Raw genomic sequence first — 25,089 nt, forward strand, 5'->3', positions numbered from 1 at the left:
GGAAAGGCGGGGACGTACAGGTACGCCCATTTGCCTGTACGTGCCATTCTGTGGACGTACATATACATGCGGCGGTCGGGAAGTGGTTAAAATGATGGTGTGTGGGCTTCACATCGTTTTTCGGCTTCTGAAAAAAACGACCAAAAAAAAAAATTCGAACATGCTGCATTTTTTAACGTCGTTTTAAAAAACGTTGTTTTTCGGGTTGTAAAAATTATCGTGTGTGGGCTAAAACGACGTTTTAAACCAGCGCATGCCCAGAAGTTATGAGACGGGAGCGCTCTTTCAGGTAAAACTACCATTCATAATGGAGTAAGCACATTCATCACGCTGTAACAGACAGAAAAGCGCGAATCGTCTTTTACTAACACAGAATCAGCTAAAGCAGCCCCAAGGGTGGCGCCATCCGCATGGAACTTCCCCTTTATAGTGCCGTCCTACGTGTTGTACGTCACCGCGCTTTTTTCATAATTTTTTAAAAACGATGGTGTGTGGGCAACGTCGTTTTCAATGATGAAGTTGGAAAAACGTTGTTTTTTTGGACATGCTGAAAAACGTTTTTTTTTTTCATGCCGAAAAATGATCGTGTGTACGCGGCATAAGAGTTTAACACGGGAAAACACCTCCATCACTATTGTCTTATCTCTTCAAGAACCCTTAGTAAAATGCTCTTTTTTATCTGCTACAGTCTGATGTCCCTTTTGCATTGTGTTTGTAGTGAATTTTCTTTAACCACTTCAGCCCCGGACCATTTGGCTGCCCAAAGACCAGAGCACTTTTTGCGATTCAGCACTGCGTCACTTTAACTGACAATTGCGCGGTCGTGAGACGTGGCTCCCAAACAAAATTGGCGTCCTTTTTTTCCCACAAATAGAGCTTTCTTTTGGTGGTATTTGATCACCTCTGCGTTTTTTATTCTTTGCGCTATAAACAAAAATAGAGCGACAATTTTGGGAAAAAAAAGCCAGGTTTTTTACATTTTGTTATAATAAATATCCCCCAAAAATATATATAAAAAAAAAAATTCCTCAGTTTAGGCCGCTACGTATTCTTCTGCCTATTTTTCGTAAAAGAAAATCACAATAAGCGTTATTAATTGGTTTGCGAAAAAGTTAGCGTCTAGAAAAGAGGGGATAGTTTTATGGCATTTTTATAAAAAAAAAAAATTCCTAGTAATGGCGGCGATCAGCAATTTTTATCGTGACTGCGAAATTATGGCGGACACATTGGACACTTTTGGTGACATTTTGGGACCATTGTCATTTATACAGCGATTAGTGCTATAAAAATGCACTGTTTACTGTGTAAATGTGACTGGCCGTGAATGGGTTAACCACTAGGAGGCGAGGAAGGGGTTAAGTGTGTCCTAGGGAGTGATTCTAACTGTTAGGGGACGGGGCTTACTGGGACACGACACTGATCGCTGCTCCCGATGAGAGGGAGCAGGCGATTAGTGTCCTGTCACTAGGCAGAACAGGGAGATGCTTGTTCACACAGGCATCCCCCCGTCCTGCAGCTCCGTGACACACGATCACGGGACACTGACGGACATCGAGTCAGCGGGTCCCGCGGGCGCACGATCACGGAGCTCGTGGCAATGGCGCACACATGTACGCCAATTTGCCTCTCCGTGCCATTCTGCCAACTTCTCAGGCTTATCATTGCCACTGGCTCGCCTGAGAAACGATCTGCTCCCATAGGCCATCAAAAAATGAACACTCTTTTATCGCCTCTATGGCCTTGGAGAACTGGAGCAATGTCATGACATCACTTCCAGTCCAGGCTGGAAAAGGAAAAAAAATATTTAAAGGATAAATAATTTATATATATTTTTATCTTTTGCTTTTAAAAGGTAAAGAAGAGATTTGGGGTCTTGTTGACCTGTCATCCTTTACATGTTTACATTCCTTGCAATTCCATTCCATTCCATTACTTATATTAGATTTATTCCTAGGAATAAAAGTGATCAAAAAAATAAATAAATGGACAGTGTAAAAAAACAAAAAAAACAATAAACAAAATAATAATAAAATAAAATAAATAGTATTGCTCACTCGCAAAAGTGACCACATACGTAAGTCGTGCACGCATAAACGGTATTTGAACCACACATGTGAGATATCGCCGCGAACGTTAGAGTGAGAGCAATAATTCTAGTGCTAGACCTCCTTTGTAACTCTAAACAGGTAACCTGTAAAGGCGTTTAAAACATTGCCTATGGAGATTTTTAACTACCGTAATTTGTTGCCATTTCACGAGCCTGCGCAATTTTAAAGAGTAACATGTTTGGTATCTATTTACTCGGCGTAACATCATCTATCACCTTATATTAAAACATTGTGGTAACTATTGTGTTTTTTTTAACTCATTAAAGTGTATTTTTCCCAAAACAATTGCGTTTGCAAAACCGCTGTGCAAATACCGTGTGACATAAAAAAAATGCAACGGTTGCCATTTTATTCCCTAGGGTCTCAGCTAAAATATATATATATAGTGTTTGGGGTTATAAGTACTTCTCTAGCAAAAAATACTGATTTAAACAAAAAGTGACAAAAAAAAGCCTGGTCAGTAAGTGGTTAATGAAATATTTTATTTTGTCTTTTTTCTCAACAGAAAAAAATGACTTCACTCGCTCATCAAATGTCTCCCTTGTGGATGATGGCACAAAGATGCTGACAGAAAATTGGCAAGTTTTGAGACCCTCTGGGTTCATTGGTAAAGATAATGGTAAGATTGTTGTTGGTTCTGCTCCTTAAGGCCCTGTACACACGCTCGAACATGTCCGATGAAAACGGTCCGCGGACCGTTTTCATCGGACATGTCTGCTAGGAGATTTTGGTCTGATGGTTCTACACACCATCAAACCAAAATCCCCACGGACAGACAGCGCAGTGACGTTGCGGCGACGATGACACGGCGACGTGCGCGAACCCGGAAGTTCAATGCTTCAATGCTTTCACTTCGACGCCATGCGCGGGTTCTCGGGCCAGCGGACATGTCCGATGAGTCGTACTGACCATCGGACATGTCCGACGGACAGCTTTCCAGCGGACATGTTTCTTAGCATGCTAAGAAACATTTGTCCACTGGAAACCTGTCCGCTCGGCCAGGAATCCGGTCCGCTAGGCCCTACACACGGTCGGACATGTCCGCGGACCAGTTTCAGCAGACATGTTCGGTCATGTGTACGAGGCCTAAGGGTCCATACTGTATATGCTAAGCATACCAAATGGCTGCTAAATATCTAATAGAATACCTACCATAACAGAAATAATGCAAAAACAGCAGTGCCACATACCAGGACCGATTATGGAGAAAAATGGCAAACATTTGGATTTTTAGGACACCATAAGAAAAAGACAATTATAACATTTATTATAATAAATAAAAAAAATTATAGAAACTGGTCCATATCAATTACATAAACCACATTAATACCTCCCCCAAGGCGGTTCAAGTCTTGACATGAATCTTCATTAGGGGGATGTATCACAGTGGTAAAATCTATGGAGTAAGCATAAATGTCTCAAATACAATATTAAAAGAAAAAAATTACCCAAAAAGCAGTGATATGGAGATTATCATCAATAACTTATAGGACCAATGGTTGTAAAGTTATCATATTTCCTGAGAAGGGAGAGAGACCCCCCCCCCCAAAAAAAAGAAAATAAATAAAGGTTCAGGCTACTGGAGTTCAAAGTACACCAAAGATTTTCCCACTAGGCAGAAAAAAAAAGAATATAAACCACATCAATGAAAAAAAAGGCACTAAAATGTCACGGAAGCATGAATCAGACGTACAACAACAGATAAATGAAATAGGAAGGCTTTATTAAAAACCAAACAGCAAGGTAAAAGTCCAAACGGATGACCAAACAGTAAGCCGAGTCTTCCACCGGAGCCAGGGATCAGGAGCCAGAAGGATAGTCCGAACGAAGCCAGGGATCAGGAGCCAGAAGGATAGTCCAAACGAAGCCAGGGATCAGGAGCCAGAAGGGTAGTCCGAACGAAGCCAGGAATCAGGAGCCAGAAGGATAGTCCGTGGAAGCCGGGTCGGTAACCAAAAGCAGCAGCACAATCTCAGGAGCATGTGAATACAAGAGGACCAAGCAGGGAACTGAAGCAACAGACCTCCTATATATCTGCAAGGCATCCAGCTCCTCCCAGTGGGAAGGAGGAGCCGCAGGGTGTGGTAAGTTATAAGAAGCCCAGGGACCAATATGGCCGCCAGCACATGTCAGATGAAAGAAGCCTGCAGAGAGGTAAAACCATGACATAAATATACCGTACTTGAAAACAATGTTCAAAAAATGTGTAAAAAAGGCTTTAGAGTCCACTCATGATACACACTGGTTTCTGACTCCGCCCCCACAACCAGACAGGATAGGTGAGCTATACATTTTGAAGGAGAGGCACTCCACCTCATTCTCTGCACCTATCATCTAATGAAGGGTGGGATGCTGTGTGCTGCCATGGAGATGCGTCAGGAAAGGCAATTTACAGAAAGGTGAGTATACAGTACAATTTTCAGTTTTCCTGATGCAACTCGCCAGTCGGGAGGGTTCAAGTAAAGTAACAGAATGTATTCATCATATGGCAGTAGAATTGGCCCGAATAACTGATCTACCAAACTCTACTGTTGATAACTAAGCTGAATCTAACTGGTAGTGGGACATGAATGTATGCCTGGAGGACCAGGTTGCTGCCCTGCAGATTGTCTCTGGTGACACCCTGCAATATGCTGCCCAGGAAGTTGTCACTGCCCTTGTTGAATGAGCCCTAATGTCTCCAGGTTCTGAATGTTGTAGGCTTTCTTGATGACCTTGACCAACCAAGATGTGATGGTTCTGCTCTGTGAGGAATCACCAATAGATTTTCGGTCTTCCTGAAAGAAACAGTAGCTGTCAGTTAGTTCCTAATAGTGGTCATATAATGTCCAAGGCATGTGGTTGCCCTTGAACATTAGTAAATTAAGGAAGGTTGATTTCCTTAATTGTAGTGGAAAGATGATGACACCTTTGGAGTAAAACGGTCTGAGGGTTTCAGAACCACCCTGTCTGGGTAAAAGATCGAATACGGTCGTGAAATCATTAACGCCTGAATCTCAGAGTCTTTTTTCGCTGACGTGATGGCAATAAGAAATGTGAATTTCAGTATTAAATTTCATAATGTGATCAAATCAGCTGGGTCAAAGGGTGAACCTGACAGAATATTCAGGACTACTGATAAATCCCATGATGGAAATGTCGGTCTTCTTGGAAGCCTGATCTTAACACAAGCTTTTATAAATTGGATTATGAGAGGGTGTGAGGCCCATCTAAACCCTGTTTTTGCTGATAATGCTTAAATCTGAACTTTTAGGGTACTTAAACGGAGTACCTTAGATAAGCCTGTTTGAAGAAACTCAAGATCTGCGAAGCCTGTGGATGTAGTGGATCCCATCCATTCTGCTGGGCCATGATCGTGAATCTCTCCCATATCCTACCGTAAGCAACATTGGTTGAACACTTCCTTGCTTAGTGTAGCATTGAAACAACTTCCTTTGAAAAGCCTTGTTCTAGGAACCGATTCCTCTCAACATCCATGCCATTAGATGAAGTCTCTCCGGATCTGGATGGAGGAATTGTCCCTGGTGAAGCAGATCCTGAGACAGTGGAAAAGGTAGTGGATCTTCCATGCTGAGCTGCAGTAGAGTCGTGAACCAAGGCCTCCTGGGCCAGAAAGGGATCACTGCTATTACTAAGGATGATGACCTCCAGAGTCTGGGCAGGAACCTCGCAATTAGAGGTGTTGGTGGGAATATGTACCCCAGACGAACGTTCCATGGATGGACAAGACAGTCAACGCCCTCCGCAGATGGAAGCATTGAACTTCCGCGTCAGAGAACGTCGGTGTCGTATACGTCACCGCGTTCTCTGTCCCCGGGGATTTTGGTCTGATGGTGTGTACACACATCAGACCAAAACATCCCAGCGGACATGTCTGATGAAAACGGTCCGCGGACCGTTTTCATCGGACATGTTGGGTGGTGTGTACGAGGCCTCACAGGAAATCTCTGCTCAACCGATCGGCTATAAAGTTCTGTGCTGCCAGAACATACACTGCCCGTAGATCCGTTAGGAATAACTGGGCCCATTCCAGGATGGGGAAAACCTCCTGTAGTAAGGTACTGCTCCTGGTATCCCCATGTCTCTGAATGTATGTTACCGCTACTTTGTTGTCCATCTGTATTAGGACACTTTTCCCCCTCACGGATTGGCCAAACGCTAGTAGGGCTTGAAAGACTGCTCTGAGTTCAAGAACATTCAAAACCATGCCCACAGCATGAAATTGCCATTGACCCTGAACCGCCTGTTCCCAATAGTGGGCTCCCCATCCTGTTTGACTGGCATCTGATGTGATTACCTCTGATTCTGGGTGAACTATAGGTCTGTGCCTTTTGAGGTTGTCTGTATTCATCCACCACCAAACCGACTGTTTTCCTCTGCGGTAAATGGCAATTGGCTGGAGCATTGATGTGCCATTCCATTGGTTGAGGAATGAGGATTGCATCTCCCTCATGTGCCACTGTGCCCACTAGATCATCAGGGAAAGTGGCCGATATCAAGCCTAATGTGCTTAGACAGACTCTTGCTGGAAGAAATGTTGTCATTTATCTTTTTAACTTCCGAACTAATGGATCTATCTTTTCTCGAGGTAGACTGACTTTGTTTGACAGTGTTGATTTCTGCCCCTAGAAAGATCATGTTCTGTGTAGGTTGAAGATTGCTTTTTTTCCAGTTGATTAACCACTCGAAACTCTAAAGTGTGTTGATCAATATCTCCCGGTGATAAATCAGCTTATCTTGACTGTCTGCTAGAAGCAAAATGTTGTCCAAATAGAAATGCAATCACTGGAAGGAGAGTTTTTGTGAAAGTCCTGGGAGTGGAGGAGATGCAGAACGAGAGACATTCGAATTGGAAATATCGATGATTGAATGAAAATTGCAGATATTTTTGAAAATGTGTGGTGTATAGGCACATGTAGATAGGCGTCCAATAAATTTACTGACAGCATCCAGTCTCCTAAGTTTATGGCTAATAGGATTGAATGGAGGCTCTCCAATTTGAAGGCTTTGATCTGAATTCCTTTGTTGAGTCCCTTTAAGTCCATCACATTCTTCTTTATTAATAATAGAGGAGAGTAGTACTCACTTCCTCTTTGAGAGGTTGGAACTTCCAGAATTGCCCCCTTGCTTTCCAGATCTGCCACATACTTAGGAGTAACTTCCTCTTGACTGGTGAAGAGGGAAGTCTGGTTGGCTGGAAATGGCCCTTGGGCAACCCGTCTAAGAACCTCCATTTGTGCCCATGTTTTATTGTGGACAGTTTCCAAGCATCCTTTATGTGATCCATCCAGACCTGTTTGAATTTTCTAAACCTTGCTCCCACTTTCACAGGCAGGATGGGCGTACCCTCAAAAAGACTTCTGGTTATTCACTGATGGGGTCATCTTGGATTTTGAAGCCTCAAAAAAGAGGATTGTGGATTCTTCCAGTTTCTCTTGAACTCTCTTCCTGGCTTATACGACCTTGCTTGCCTATACCTTTCTGGAAGGTTGCGTTTGAAAGCAGGACCCTTCTGAGGTTTAGGCCTTCTATCAGAGGGAATCAATCCCGACTTACCCCCTGTCACTTTGGAGATCGCTGAGTCCATTTTTGAACCAAAAAGATTAACTCCATCGTAAGGAATCTTGCAGCAAAATCACCTGCTAGTTTCAGTTCTTGAAGAGAACAAATTATTTTCTCTTGGTCAGCTCCTTCACGTATGGATTTTTCTATATTAGCAGACCATCCAGAGATCGCTTTACCGACTGAAGCTGCTGCTACTGCTGGTCTACATGCCCCCCTGCTTTTTTTCAAATCCTGCTCTATCTTCTGGTCCAGCACGTCCCGGAAGGTTACTGCATCCTCTATTGGGAGGGTTACATGTCTTGCGAATCACATTAGGGAAGCAACTACCACCGGTGGAGGAATTAACAAATTCACCTTTAGCGGATATAATTTGGCTAACCTATTCAGGTTGGATCTCTTATCTGATTTTTCCCATTCATACGTAATGAGGTCTTCCAGCTCCTCTATAAAATGAAAAGATTCCAAGCATCCAAGGACATTTTGAGTACAGAACTGAGTGTAGAATCCCAGTGACTGTGTGCTTATACTATCCCCTGTACATCAGTGCCAGTGCTCACTTGGGACATTCCTTTTGAGGCTTAGATGCTTCTAGAGGGACTGCACTAAAAAGTATAGACAAAGTAAAGAGTGTCCTCTGATTGTTGCACTGTGTTACTGGAATATCCCACAGCTCACTGCACCCTATCCAAGTTTGATTTATAATAAAGTATCAAAAGATACCCCTTGTCAGGAACCATAAACCAGATGGAGACAGAAAGTGCAGTTAAAATCACATCTTTAATGAAATGACAAAAATAACACAGTTCAGGAACGTAGTAAAAAAACAGAAGAAATAGTTTGGATGCCAGAGTGGGTCATCAGATGAGCCGGGCTCAGGAAACCAGAAGTCAGCATAGTCAGGAGCAAAAATCAGAAAAATAAATCAGAATGGAAGTCAGCCAGGCCAAGTCATACACAGGAGCACAGGAAGGGATACACTTATAAATAATAGACCACAAAAGGGCAAGGAGGAAATGAGATAAGCTGCTTAAATAGCCAAATGGGCTGGCTGTAGGCTGGACATAGGAGGCAGGTTAATGGTAACCAGGACTGTGGTAACAATAAGTGGCTGGTAATAACCGACAGCTAAGCAGCTTCTGAGCACTGAAAGAAAAGAGCTGCTCATTAAGTAACAGGAGCCTAGCCCAGACACCCCTAGACTGAACCTTGAGCCATAAAAGTGACTGTTACTGTGTGCCTGGCAGTTTTTACACTAACTAGGGAAAAGAACCTGGGACTATTCAGTGTGCCCTTTCGGGAAGTGAGCACTAGATCAAGTTTATCTTTATCATTGTGTTGTGCTTTTTTAAGGTCATTTTTACCCGCACAGTAATTTATATTGAATTCTTTGATAATGAGGAGATTTTTAAATACAAGTCAATCTATATGACATAGTCTATAATATGAAACTTATTCACGGAGACGTGTGATCATACAAAATAGCTAATTTATTGGTAGACAAAATATGAATATTTACATGAAATTAAAATACCAGTTGCGTTACATGAACGACTTGAAAGTCAATAAAATACCCCCAAAATGGGCATGCAGTACCTTTGATTTGTGTCATGGTAAGTTCTCAAGATAACTTTATGTAAATGACAATGAAACAAAAGCATCTATTTCACATGCCCAACTGTTACTATTCTGCAGGTAAGTAAGTTGTTAACAATGTGAAATATATTGGACATTTGTTTTGTCAATAAAATTGGAAATATGTAAAAATAAAAATATAATTAAAACTGTACTCTTTAAGGAAAAATTATCAGTTATTGATTATGAGAACAAACCATCACTACAGGATATTCAATACTTCAATATTTCAACATTTCTAGGGAACAATAATAGATTTCAGATAAAATCAAAAATGACATAGTTACCAATTCCAAAAATGGCTATTTCCTACTGGCAAGTGACCAGAGCTAAAATGGTTGCAGTCTTCATGCATAGTGCAAGTGCGCCCCTTCCCATCGGAGTCAGTCCTCCCTCCATCATACTTCAGTCATTGCTTCATTCCTGCTCTCATGGGGTGCTACTATTGATGGGGTCTTCCTTGGGGTCTTCTTTCATTGCCCCTGGGCTCCCTCCCCTGGGCTGATCGATTCCCTTTTTCCTCCCTCTCTGAGCTCTCTCACTCTCTAATTTTATATCGATCAGAACAATAGGACTATAAAAATTATACCAAGTTCTGCATACTCAATATGTGTCTTCCACTCATACGTTCATGGCACATATGGGAGTTCCTGTCAAGACGTGTCTGGTTTCTATTGGCTGACAGCTTAATAATAATTAACTTGTTCTCTGGGCTTTGAGAACCTCAAGTAATATCACTTTCAACCACTAGGTGCCTCACCTTTATTGTGAGATAATCTATACGTTGATATTTATATTTTTGGGGAAACTATCAATATATATGTATACATATATATCTATATATACCTATACACATACACATTCTGGCAACTCTGGTAACTTTATATTTGATATGATACAATTAGTATATTGTTGATTTCGATATATGCTTATTTATATGTCTTTTCAATCAATGCATAGGTTTACATCTCTCAATCAAATGCAAAATTATTATTAATGTGGATACATGAATTATTTTGATATGTGTTTGATGGATATGTGTTACAGGTTAATTCACATTTTTATAATCACAATGTGATCTCTTTCATAATGTTGATTAGCTTCTTTAATGCACTTCTATTAATAAAACAAATTTCTCATATAATTCTTTCTTCTAACAAAGTTCTAACTTATGGATGTGATGGTCATATATTTCCCTCGGTCCGAAGATGTCATTGATAATCTAACATTATTTCTTATTTATTTCATATCAACATATATTCTTTTAATACCATGTGTATTAATACTGCAAACTTGTACATTGGTTTGTGGGGCTTGGACTTTAAACTGTCTCTTAATAAAGACAGTTTAATAGCTCAGCTGTGTAAATATCCTCTTCTTAGAGACTCTTCGCTGGTCAACATGGTCCATTGTGTTAGGATGACTAAAGCCAACACTAGTGTCCATGAAAACTACCCCACAATGGGGATATCTTCTCACTTGAAACCAGTTCAAAACGCCTGGTTTGGTGAGAAAGCTATTATCATTGTTTTTGAACTCTCTGTTTGAGAACAGGAGTTGTAAAAATCAGGAGATGGCTGATGTATTGGGAACTTGGTCAAACATGAGCCAAGGTTGTTTAGCCTTCACTGGCTGAAATAATTCCATATCAATGTCTCATCTCAAATTTGAGGCTTAATGGACTTTCCATATTTTTGCTGATAAAATATTGAATATATTATTATTATTTTCTCAATAAAACGCACGACAGTTGAAAGAGAAAGTAAAAGAAAATTCCAAATTTTGTGTTGTCCCTAGAACAGTTATAGAGGGGAAATCGTTCAATGTGGACACTAGTTCAGGTGACCTAGATGGCCCAATGAATTCTCTTAATTTGCAGGGATTTCCTCTCACTTCCTGTTTTGGCTATGGGACAATAAGTCAAGGTAAATCTTCTCAACGGGACACAGATGGCAAATAGAACCTGACAGGGGTTATAACCCTCCCCTACTTCATCCAAAATGAAAAAAAGTTGTTGCCCATACTTTCAGGTGTAGGAAGGCTGAAAAATCCTAACCTGCAGAGTTCCTCTCCTATGGTCTCCTATGTTGAGCCATCAGTTCGTTTTGCTTTTATCTCCCTAATGCAGAAGAAAATTCCTCACTATACTGCACTGCAAATACCAAATCACTTTGTTTGGGTTTAGGTGTTGGATCTTTTGGATGTACAAGATTCTGTCTCGGTGCATTGTTGAGCTTGAAGGACACAGGGATGTGATGTTTGTCAAAGACCCTTCTTAGTTTTTCCGACACTCCAGCTACATATGGGATGACTATATTACTTGTGATTTTAATTGACCTTATGGACATTTTAAAGAAAGCCCAGTCTGAGTAGCCACAAACTTCTAAAGCACTCCTGAGATATCTGTGTTCTTCATCTTTAGACTTAGTTACTCTTGTGGACTTTTTTTGGTTCCTGCAAATAATAAAAAATGCGAGTTGATGTTGCTGACTTGTATTGGAAGATGGAGGCTCCAGGGTTTTCATCCTCTGACATCACTAACTAGTTAAGTCTGTTGCCTAGTACACACAAGCGGGATTTCCCACAGGAAAAGATCCAATGGAAATCCCGGGGGAAAACCGAGAACCTGCTCGGTAACTTTTCCCCCGTACACACGAGAGGTTTTCTCGTTGGGAAAACTCAGATGAGAGCTTTGGTCAGGAATCTCGGCCATGTGTATGCTCCATCGCAGTTTTTCCCATAGGAAAACTGCCCTGAAAAAGTCCGCCGGCAATCCCGGTGGGAAAAAAGGGAGCAGGTTCTCTTTTTTTGTCCGGTGGTTTTTGGCAGTTTTCCCATTCGTTTAAAAGCTAGGACATTTCTTCCGGGGGGGAAAGTTCGAGTTATTGTATACCCACTACCTTTCTGTGCCCCCAAGTCCCCATCGCCTTCAGTTCTTAGTAATCTGTGCCACTTCTCTGATCTTCCAGGTGCAGAGGAGGACACTAAGGGTAGTGGAGCAATAGGCTCATGCTGCTTTCATTCAGATTGTTAGCAGGGGAAGCTGGGTGCTATGTATGTCCATGGATGAACATATCCCAGTGCGCATGCTCCAAATTAACCCGCAAAAAGCCAATGCTTTCGACGTGAACGTAAATTACGCCCAGCCCTATTCGCGAACGACTTACGCAAACGACGTAATCGACGGAAAATTTGACGCTGGCCCGACGTCCATACTTATCATAGGATATGCCTCATATAGCAGGGGTAACTTTACGCCGGAAAAAGCCTAACATAAACGACGTAAAAAAATGCGCCGGGCGGACGTACGTTTCTGAATCGGCGTATCTACCTAATTTGCATATTCCTCACGTAAATCGACGGAAGCGCCACCTAGCGGCCAGCGTAAATATGCAGCCTAAGATACGACGGTGTAAGAGACTTACGCCGGTCGGATCTTAGGGAAATCTATGCGTAGCTGATTCTAAGAATCAGTCGCAGAGATACGACGCTGCAACTCAGAGATACGATGGCGTATCCGGAGATACGCTGTCGTAACTCCTATCTCAATCCGGGCCTCAATCTCTTTAGCACATAGAGCTTGGGCTGCCCCTAAGACCTACTAACGACACAGATCTGGTAAATTTTGGGTAATATTTGTTTTTTGTCCTACAGATGTCACATATGATGTAAGCACTTTCCTATATGGCACCGCCCAGCTACCCTGCTCATTCCCCTTTATACGAGGACTAGAGAAGTTGACATTGATCTGGAAGAAGGAAGAAGAAAACATTAAATCATGCATCCACTCATTCCAGATGGGCCGGGAACATCACTTAGAACAGGATTCTCGGTATAAAGGACGTACAAAACTCTCCACAAAATTTCCACAAGGAGACCTGGGCCTTACACTCAGAGGAGTCACATTCGCTGATGTGGGGACTTATTATTGCCACGCTGCTAATACTTTGAACGCAGGCATACAGAAGGTAGAATTATCGATAAGCGGTAAGTTGTGATTCTCTATAACACAATTGCGTTGCTTTGAGGGTTTCATCCCGTTAATGGGTGGAGTTGAGAAGTACATAATTCATCTGGTCTAGGAAAATCAAATCCCAGCCTGCAACCAAACCCTACTGGGGTGTGCAAGACTGCAAATGCAAGATGAGACCAAAGACCATCACAGACCAGGGAGAACAGAGGGCCAACAGACACACTTATGCAGTCCTAAGGCATTTATGGTGGTAGCTAGGCCACTAAAAAGGAAAGGCCACATTGGAGTAGATGCTCAAAACAGGCGAAAAAAAAGGGATACAGGGAAAAAAGATGTATCAAAACAGGTAAAAAACTGCACTAAAGACCTATATATGCAAAACATCAAAGCAGCAACTCTTCTGTGAGATATATCTTGGTCCCAAAGCAAATGTTCATAAAGAGAGTTGCGCTGTAATTAGAATAGAAACTGAATGCTCCGAACACCAGTGATCAAATAAAATCCAAACGTGAAGCAAATGTTGTTTAAAGTATAAGTAAAACCTCCTATCGTTTTCAGCCAAGGAAGACGCCATCTTGGCCTCTGTTTAATCTACAACTGCCATAATGCTGCTCACATGATGAGTTATGACACCAGCCATTGGATGGTTTGACAGTTTGATTGAAAGCTCAACCAATGGGAGTGTTACATTTCAGGCACATCCCCGAAAGCAGTGACGTCACTAGGGTTGGTGTCACCTGGTGCAGAAAAAATTGGTGTCACCCCCCAGTCCACCAACTATAGTCCCCCCTCAGTACAGACCCCACTAACTACAGACCACCCTCCGTCAGGATAGACCCCCCCACTAAGAACAGACCCCCCTCCCTCAGTACAGACCACCCTCTGTTAGTATAGAATCCCCCTTAGTGCAGACCCCTATCAGTATAGAATCCCCCCTTAGTTCAGACCCCCCATTAGTATAGAATCCCCCTTGGTACAGACCCGTCATCAGTATAGACACCCCCCCTTAGCTCAGACCCCCATCAGTATAGACACCCCCCCTTAGTACAGACCCCCATCAGTATATACTCCCCCCATAGTTCAGAACCTCCATCAGTATAGACTCCCCCTTAGTTCAGACCCCCCATCAGTATAGTCACCCCCCTTAGTTCAGACCCCCCATCAGCAGGGCCGCCATCAGGGGGATACAGGCAGTACTCCTGTAAGCGGTACGGTGGTCCCCAGGGCCCCAGATGGCAACCCCCCTTTTTTCATTTATTTTTTTATAAAAATATATATATTTTTTTAAAAATATATTTTTATTCTATTTTTTATTAAAGGGACAATGTTTTTTTTTTAAGGGTCCGGAGGCCCACAGGGCCCCAGATGGCAACCCCCGCTTTTTTTTATCTATTTTTTATAAAAAAATATATTTTTTAAAATATATTTTTATTTTATTTTTTATTAAAGGGCCAATTTTTTTTTTTAGGGGTCCGGAGGTCCCCAGGGGCCCGGAGGGCCCACATGGCCCAGATGGCAACCCCCCCCCCTTTTTAATTTATTTTTATAAAAAAAAATATATATTTTTTAAAATATATTTTTATTTTATTATTTATTAAAGGGACAATTTTTTCCAGAGGTCCCCAGGGCCACCACCTTTTTTTATAATTTTTTTTTATATTTTATTTATTTATTTTCTTTATTTCTTTTTTTTGTATATATATATTTTTTTAATAAAGGGCTCAGTGGTCCCCAGGGCCCCATGTAGCAAACCCCCCCTTTTTTTTATAAATGTTTATTTTTTTTATTTTTTTTTATATATATATTTTATTATTAAAGGGCCCAGAGGTCCCCAGGGCCCTGGATGGCAACCCCCCCCCCTTTTTTTGTTATAAATGTTTATTTTTATTTTTTTATATATATATATATATATATATATATATTTCTTTTTTATTATTATTAAAGGGCCCAGAGGTTTCCTTTTTTTTTTTTATTAAAGGGCTCATAAAAACAAAAAAATATTAAAGGGCCCAGAGGTCCCCAGGGCCCCAGATGGCAACCCCCCTTTTTTATATATATTTTTCCTTATTTCTTCTTTTTTTTGTAAAGGACCCCCCCCCGATTCTCTGCTCCAGGGGGCCCATGCCTGAAGCTGTGTAAGGGGCCCCATAATTCCTGATGGCGGCCCTGCCCATCAGTATAGACACCCCCCTTAGTTCAGACCCCCCATCAGTATAGACACCCCCTTTAGTTCAAACCCCCCATCAGTATAGACACCCCCCTTAGTTCAGACCCCCCATCAGTATAGACACTCCCCTTAGTACAGAATCCCCCCTTAATACAGACCCCTGCAGAATAGACACCCCATTTGGTGCAGACCCCCCATCAGCATAGGCACCCCTCTCCCCCGCCACACATCACATGTCCACTTACTTAAAATAGAGTGTAAGTACCGTACAGACCTCAGAACAGCGCAGCCGCAGACGTGTAGACACAGCGGTGTGTGTCCCTCAGGCTCCTCCTCCTCATTAAATGTAAACAGAGAGGAGGAGGCGCTGGCAGCTTCAGTCCGCTCCATTGACACAGAGCGAGACACGGATTAGTGTAGGGCAGCGGCGGTGTTAGCGGCACCACAGCTGCCGCTATCCATGGGTGTCACCCCTCTAGCGGGTGTCACCCGGGTGTGGCCCGCACCCACCTAGCAGCGCCTACCGTTTTATGGATGGGTTTAGTGAGTGAGTGAGTGAAAAACTTGTAGAGCGCAACACATGCAAACTGAATCGCCTCTGGGCGCTGTCTCCATTCCAGGGGTAAGGAAGCTCCTCAACCTCAGAAGAGATGGGTTTTAATCTTTCTCCTGAAGGCCAAGTGGTTCTCCTCCAGTCGGATGGTGGTTGGTTGGTAGTGCATTCCACAGTCTGGGTCCCTGGGCTGCAAATCTTCGATCTCCTTTGGACTTGTATCTGGCTTTGGGTATCTGGAGGAGGTTTTGATTGGTGGATCGCAGAATGCGATTGGGGTTATGGGCTTTTATTTTTTCGCATAGATATTGGGGGGCGTTGCCTTGAATACACTTATGTATTAGGCAGAGTGCCTTGAAAGTGATTCTGTCTTTTACGGGCAACCAATGAAGGGATCTCAGTGAAGGTGAGATTGATTCCCATGTTTTTTTCCCAGTCACTAGTCGAGCGACCATATTTTAAACGACTTGCAGACGAGTGATTTGGTATTTGGGGAGTCCTAGGTAGAGGTCATTTGCATAGTCGAGTCTGGAATTGATGATTGTTCCCACCACGACTGCAATGTCCTCTTTCGGGATAAAGGGCGTGAGTCTGCGTAGTTGGCGCAGCAGATGGTGAGATCCGCTGACTACTGACCCTATTTGTGCGTCCATTGTCATGTAGGTGTCGAAGATGACTCCAAGACTTTTGACTTTGGTGCTAGGGGTGATAGTTTTACCCAGAATGGGTGGGGGTGTCCAAGTAGACGCGGGGTGACTTTTCCGGTTTGCGTGAAACAGGAGAAGTTCTGTTTTCGAACCGTTGAGTTTAAGATAACTGTTTGTCATCCAGTTATCTATTAGAGTAAGGCATTTCTCTAGTCCAAGAGAATGATCCTTTTTGTTGCAGATGCGGAAATACAGTTGTGTGTCGTCTGCATAGGAGTGGTAAAGTAGCTTCTGGTTACTGATGATTTCAAAGAGAGGGCGAAGATAGATATTAAACAATACGGGCGATAAGGGAGATCCCTGAGGGACTCCGCATGACACCGTACGTTTTTCAGAAGTTAACGCTCCCAGTTTCACTGTTTGTGATCGGTTTTCCAAGAAGGAGGAGAACCAGGGTAAAACACCTTCAGCGACTCCGGCTACTTCAGCTAGTCTAGCCAGCAGTAGTCCGTGGTCTACAGTGTCAAAAGCCGCGCTTAGGTCCAGCAGGATCAGGAGACAAGATTCTCCTTCGTTTGCGGCCTCTAGGGCGTCATCCCATATTTTGAGCAGCGCCGTTTCTGTTACGTGACCCGGACCTGATTGAAACTGATTGAGTCATTTATGGGTGTCTAAGTGCTGTTGCAGCTGTTGTACAACTTCTTTCTCCATTACTTCCGCTTTAACGATATCCACACCTTCAGATGCCACTCCACCATAGACAAAGTGCTCGCTTACCAGCTTGCACAGACCTAATTCCACAGAAGGTCAGTGACATCAAAACCAGCCAGGGACTTTACATCATCCGGAGAACTCCCTTTCAGACACACGGACCACCAATCCACATAGGTGTGCGCAGCCTATTGAATTAGGGTGTGCACCCCAAAATTGAAACATACATATGTGTGTATATATATATATATATATATATATATATATATATATATATATATATATCAGGGCAATAGACAGTGTCAGTAGAGCAGAGATTGGTGTTAGTAGTTTATCTTTATTTTTTTATTTATTTTACTTATCATTTATTTTACATTTTTTTACCATATTTTTTTACGATATTTTTTTTTCTTACAGTTATATTAGGAGCCCCATTGGAGGGCTTTGGTGAAATATTAGGGGTCTAAACAGACCCCTGATGTCTCACTTTTGAGAAAGGGTCTGAGCACAGAGATTCCCCAGTCTCTTTCTCTGCAGTCAAGCAGCAGGGGGAATCTGCTCAGAACATGGTGATTAGGGTGTGCCCTGGCACACCCTGTGCGCACGCCTATGCCAATCCAGGGAGCGATAGGATCTCCAAAATATAAAAGGCTCACCATAGCATACAATCCTTAAAACGTTTATTCAAAGTATACAAAGTATTGCACTTACATCAAAGGGAATGAATATGCCAATGAGAAAACGCGCGCGCTGACGTCACCGCAATTCTCCAGTCCCAGGGGGGTTGTTGCTATTTTGACCGGCTGGTTTATTTAGTTTTAAGGCGCATATACAGGGCCGCCATCAGGGGGGTACAGGCATTACACCTGTAAGGGGCCCGGAGGTCCCCAGGGGCCCGGATGGCAACCCCCTTTAAAAAAATAAAAAAAAAAAAAAAAAATTTTTTTAGGGCAATTTTTTTTTTTTTAGAGGTCCTGAGGTCCCCAGGGGCCCGGAGGCCCCGGATGGAAACCCCCCTTTTTTTATTTATTTTTTTATAAAAAAAATATTTTTTATATATATTTTTATTTTTATTTTTTAATTAAAGAGCCATTTTTTTTTAGAGGTCCGGAGGTCCCATATATATATAATATTATTATTATTATTATTATTAATTATTATTATTATTATTATTAATAAAGGGCCCAGAGGTCCCCAGGGCCCCGGATGGCAACCCCCCTTTTTTTATAAAAAAAATATATATTTTTTATATATATATTTTTTTGTCTTATATATATTTTTTATATATATATATATATATATATATATATATATTATTAAAGGGCTCAGAGGTCCCCAGGGCCCCATGTGTGGCAAACCCCCCCTTTTTTAATAAATGTTTAATTTTTTTATTTTTGTTTTTATATATATATATATATATATACATATATATATATATACATATATATATATATATATATATATATATATATATATATATATATATATATATATATATATTATATATATATATATATATATATTTTTTTTATTATTATTATTAAAGGGCCCTGAGGTCCCCAGGGCCCTGGATGGCAAGCCCCCTTTTTTTCATAAATGTTATATTTTTAATTTTATTATATATATATATATATATATATATATATATAATATATATATATATATATATATATATATATATATATATATTTTTTTTTATATATTTATTTTTTTATTATTATTATTATTATTAAAGGGCCCAGAGGTTTCTTTTTTTCATTTTTATTAAAGGGCCCAGAGGTCCTGGATGGCAACCCCCCTTTTTTGCAATTTCTTTATATATATATATATATATATATCTATCTATCTATCTATCTATCTATCTATCTATCTATCTATCTATCTATCTATCTATCTATCTATATATATACACACACACATACATTTATATATATATATATATATATATATATATATATATATATATATATTATTAAAGGGCCCAGAGGTCCCCAGGGCCCCAGATGGCAACCCCCTTTTTAAAAAATAAATAAATAAATGTTATATATATTTTTTATTTTTATTAAAGGGCCCAGAGGTCCCCAGGGCCCCGGATGGCTACCCCCCTTTTTTTATATATATGTTTCTTTATTTCTTCGTTTTTGTGTAAAGGCCCCCCCCGCTTCTCAATCCGCGGCAGCCCCCCCCCGCTTCTCAATTTATGGCGGCAGCACCCCCCCCCCCGGTTCTCTGCCTGAAGCTGTGTAAGGGGCCCCATAATTCCTGATGGCGGCCCTGCGCATATACATTCCTTTTGAGGTGAGTGTAATACTTTGTATATACTTTTGTATGAAAGCGCCGTCCTCCTGTGCTTGTGCTCAAAGGCAAGCGCGCACTTTGGTCCCGCTCGCACGCAAACAGAGACTATCCCACACATGTGAGGTATCACCACAAACGTCAGATCGTGGGTAGTAATTCTAGCACTAGACATCCTCTGTAAAACTAAAGTGGCAAACGGTAAAGGCTTTCAAAGTGTCGCCTGTGGATAGTAAAATGTACGTTGATGTTGCTGTTGCACGGTGTGTGCAATTTTAAAGTTTAACATGTTTGGTATCTACTTAATCCACGCAACTTCATCTTTTATATTTAACAAAAAAAATGGGTTATGTAGTGAATTTTTTTTGCATTACAATAAAAAAAAAATGAATTTAAATTGTTTAAAAAAACACTGTGCAATTAACGCGTGACATAAAAAATTGTAAAACCCACCAATTTATTTTCTAGGGCCTCTGCTTTAAAAAATATATAAGGTATGTGTAGCTCCCTGCTACTTTCATAGCTGGCGCTGCCTTAAATTTAGAGGGTCTTCAGAGATTCAGTTGCCTCTGGCCGTGTTGTTTTGCCAAATTTGGGCCTCTGTTCCAGCCATGGCTGTACTCTGAGTGACCACTATTGCTGTCTGGGGTGTTGGTACCACCCCAGGCCAAGTGTGGCAGCAGTCGAGTCAGGGCATATTGGTTTTTTTTCGTCAGCAGCCAATCAGTGGGGGTGGATCGCCTCGCTGTGCATGCTGGGGGAGGAGTACTTAACCTCTTCCATACCGGGCAGTTATACACCCATCCATACCGGGCCTATTCTGGCACTTCTCTCCTACATGTACAAATCATAATTTTTTTTCTAGAAAATTACGCAGAACCCCCAAACATTATATATGTTTTTTTTTAGCAGACACCCTAGGGAATAAAACGACGGTCATTGAAACCTTTTATCTTGCACGGTATTTGCGCAATAATTTTTCAAACGCCCTTTTTTTGGGGAAAAAATGTTTCAATGAATTAAAAAAATTTAAAAACAGTAAAGTTAGCCCAATTTTTTTGTAAAATATGAAATATGATGTTACACCGAGTAAATAGATACCTAACATGTCACGCTTTAAAATTGCGCACACTCATGGAATGGCGCCAAACTTCGGTACTTAAAAATCTCCATAGGCAACGATTTGAAATTTTTTTACAGGTTACCAGTTTAGATTACAGAGGAGATCTAGTGCTAGAATTGTTGCTGGCACTCTAACGCACCGCGGCGATACCTCACATATGTGGTTTAAACGGCGTTTACATATGTCGGCGGGACTTGCGTGTGCGTTCGCTTCTGCGCGCAAGCTACCGGGGACAGGGGCGTTAAAAAAATAAATTTTTATTTCTTTTTTTTTTATATATATTTATTTCTTTTTTACACTTTTTTTTTTAATTTTTTTTTTTTTTTTATCACTTTATTCCTATTACAAGGAATGTAAACATCCCTTGTAATAGGAATGTGTGTGACAGGTACTCTTTATGGAGAGATGCGGGGTCAGTAAGACCCCACATCTCTCCTCCAGGCTGGAAAGCATGAAATCGGTGAAAAAAAATTCACCGATCTCATGCTTGTGGTTGCTTAGCAGCCGCAATCGCGGCTTTGTTTACTTACGGACCCGGGCGTGACGTCATCACATCGCGCAGGGTCCTCCGACAGTCATAGAGATGACTGGTGACCATCTGGTCACCAGTCATCTCTATGCTTCCTGCGAGCGCCGGACGATTCGTTCTCCGGGCCCCCGATGGCACGGGAGAGCCCGGAGAAGCACCGGATGGCGGCGGGAGGGGGGGGATGTCCCCTCCCGCCGCCTGTAAGAACGATCTAGCGGCGGAACCGCCGCTATGATCGTTCTTACGTTGTGCAGAATCGCCGGCAGTTTAGAAGGATATCTGAATGATGCCTCTAGCTGCAGGCATCATTCAGATATCCACCCGGAAAGCCCAGGACGTCACATGACGTCCACTCTGAACGGCAGAAGTTCTTTGTGGACGTCATTTTACTATGGGCCGGTAGGGAAGTGGTTAAGGGACAGACGTAATTGCATGGCTCCCAACTGTCTCTGATTTCGAGGGACTGTCCCTGATTTGGAGCAATGTCCCTCTGTCCCTCATTCCTCCTCATTTTGATCTGATCCATAGAGTTGTATATAAAATGCACTTTTTATCTATCAAAAAGTGTTTCCCAGAGCTAAACCTTTCATCCAAATTCTAAATTGCTGCATTTGTAAATTTCAAAAGCCAATATATAGGAATAGGAGTGGTAAAAAGAAGCACTTGTGGATTTACCTAATCCTTTTCCTTTGTATATTTCTCCTTTAATGGGGCGTGACAGGGGGCGTGTCCTATGCCTACATACTTTTGCTAATAGGTGTCCCTCGTTTCCATCTCGAAAAATTGGGAGGTATGTAATTGATTCGTGGTCGTCGATCGCTGGTCTGTCGTCCCACCACCCCCCCGTGTGTGGCCCTCATGGCCTTGGGTGCATGTTCAAGTGTACCACGTTGGTCCCGGGTTGTGATCTACTGTGTAGGCCTGGTAGTCAGACTGGGTCTACAGTTGCAGAGTGGTCCTGTGCTGTCCGTCCTGAAGGAGAAAGCCACTCGATGAAGAACCTGTCTTGGTGAGCACCGAGCACGAGGCTGGTATCTCAGGAGAGGCCTTGAACTTTAGGATGCATGCTTGCTGAGAGGCGGAATGATCAGGGCCGGCCCTATGATGGGACCGGGTGGTACCATGGGTACCAGGCAGCACTTTTAGGGGGGCAGCATACTGATGCCCGCCAGCCTGTTCCGCCACCCAAATAAAATTGATGTCCTTTTTTTCCCACAAATAGAGCTTTCTTTTGGTGATATTTGATCACCTCTGCGGTTTTTATTTTTTGTGCAATAAATATATATATTTTTTAACTTTTTGCTAAAATAAATATCCCCAAAATTTAGAAAAATAAACTATTTTCTGCAGTTTCGCCCAATATGTATTCTTCTACATATTTTTGGTACCAAAAAAAAAACAACACAATTAGCGTACATTGATTAGTTTGCGCAAAAGACATTGTGGCCGCCGGCAATTCACAGGTCCCTTTATACTCCTGGATACATGTATAGAGCCCATGGCAGGTCCTTTTATACGCCTATATACATGTATAGAGCCATGACAGGTCCTCTTTATACATCTATAGAGCCATGACAGGCCATCGTTATACTCCTATATACATGTATAGAGCCATGACAGGTCCTCTTTATACATGTATAGAGCAATGACAGGTCCTCTTTATATTCCTTTACATGTAAAGAGTCTCGACAGGTCCTCTATATACATGTATAGAGCAATGACAGGTCCTCTTTATACTCCTTTATACATGTATAGAGCCATGACAGGTCCTCTTTATACTTCTTTATACATGTATAGAGCCATGACAGGTCCTCTTTATACATGTATAGAGCAATGACAGGTCCTCTTTATATTCCTTTACATGTAAAGAGTCTCGACAGGTCCTCTATATACATGTATAGAGCAATGACAGGTCCTCTTTATACTCCTTTATACATGTATAGAGCCATGACAGGTTCTCTTTATACTCCTATATACATGTATAGATCCATGACAGGCCCTCTTTATACTCCTATACATGTATAGGGCCATGACAGGTTCTCTTTATACATCTATAGAGCCATGACAGGTCCTCGTTATACTCCTTTATACATGTATGGAGCCATGTCAAGTACTCTTTATTCTCCTATATACATGTATAGAGCCATGACAGGTCCTCTTGATATTCCTTTACATGTAAAGAGTAATGACAGGTCCTCTATATACATGTATAGAGCCATGACAGGTCCTCTTTATACTCCTATATACATGTATAGAGCCATGACAGGTCCTCTTTATACTCCTATATACATGTATAGATCCATGACAGGTCCTCTTTATACTCCTATATACATGTATAGAGCCCTGACAGGTCCTCTTTATACTCCTATATACATGTATAGAGCCATGACAGGTCCTCTTTATACTCCTATACATGTATAGAGCCATGACAGGTCCTCTTTATACTCCTTTATACATGTATAGAGCAATGACAGGTCCTCTTTATACTCCTATATACATGTATAGAGCCATGACGGGTCCCCTTTAGTTATCATGATATAAAATAATGAATGTGGGGGCCTTTTGGTGGGCGTGATTTTTTTTTCTGGGGGGGGGGGGGGGGCAGCATTACATTCTTGGTCCCAGGCAGCACAATGTCTTGGGCCGGCACTGGGAATGATGGTCACCTGTCAGTTCTGAATTTACAAAGTTTTATCGCTGGAAGCGGGACTGTTTCCGAACAAATTTATACACCTGAACCGACTACTTACTATTCTTTCTACCTCTTCTACTACTACTTTTATTATTTTACCCCGTTGGGTAATAAAGCAAAAAAGAAGACACCTAAAGTGTGGACATTGCAGTTCTTCTCAGCTCTCATCATATACCCTAGACGGCGAAGGAATAGAGGTAACATGCCGCCCAAAACTAATCAGCAGCTCCTTCGGGGGTAGTGCTAAATATGTCTGTAATGTTCAAGCAATAAATTCTGATTGTTTCACTGGAAGTAATTAAAGCAACCTAACACGTTAAAAGAAGTTTTTTTTTCTTAAATAGAATGGGCCAGATCCACAAAGAAGTTACGACGGCGTATCTATTGATACGCCGCATAACTTCGAGGTTGCTCCGGCGTATCTTTGTTTTGTATCCACAAAACAAGATACGCCTGAAGCTGGGCTAGATCCGACTGGCGTACGTCTTAGTACGCCGTCGGATCTAAGGTGCATATTTACGCTGGCCGCTAGGTGGCGATTCCGTCGATTTCCACGTCGAGTATGCAAATTAGCTAGATACGCCAATCCACAAACGTAAGTCCGGCCGGCGCATTTTTTTACGTAGTTTCCGTAAGGCTTTATTCGGCGTTACCCCTGCTATATGAGGCGTAGCCAATGTTAAGTATGGACGTCGGGCCAGCGTCGAATTTTCCGTTGTTTGCGTAAAACGTTCGCGAATAGGGCTTTGCGTAGAATTAAGTTCACGTTGAAAGCATTGGCTTGTTGCGGGTTAATTTGGAGCATGCGCACTGGGATACCCCCACGGACGGCGCATGCGCCCTTCAAAAAAAACTGCATTTACGTGGGGTCAAGACGTATTAACATAAAACACGCCCACAACTTAGTCATTTGAATTGCGCGCCCTTACGCCGACACATTTACACTACGCCGCCGTAACTTACGGCGCAAATTATTTGTGGATACGGAAAATACGCTGTAAGTTACGGTGGCGTAGTGTATCTGAGATACGCTACGCCGGACATAAAAATGCGCTGCCCTACGTGGATCTGGCCCAATGTGTTCCTATTTACTC

At 41.9% G+C, this 25,089-nt stretch overlaps 1 protein-coding gene across 1 annotated transcript in view; it reads left to right on the plus strand.

Moving 5' to 3' along the window:
* Positions 1-25,089, plus strand: part of LOC120921656 — a 60,215-nt gene that overhangs the window by 17,612 nt on the left and 17,514 nt on the right. Inside the window, exons 3-4 of the mRNA XM_040334170.1 lie at positions 2,614-2,727; positions 12,960-13,292. Coding sequence (XP_040190104.1) covers positions 2,614-2,727; positions 12,960-13,292 — 447 coding nt within the window. The remainder of the gene's footprint in view (positions 1-2,613; positions 2,728-12,959; positions 13,293-25,089) is intronic.

The sequence above is a fragment of the Rana temporaria genome (assembly GCF_905171775.1).
Source record: "Rana temporaria chromosome 2 unlocalized genomic scaffold, aRanTem1.1 chr2l, whole genome shotgun sequence".
Taxonomy (NCBI): Eukaryota; Metazoa; Chordata; class Amphibia; order Anura; family Ranidae; genus Rana; species Rana temporaria.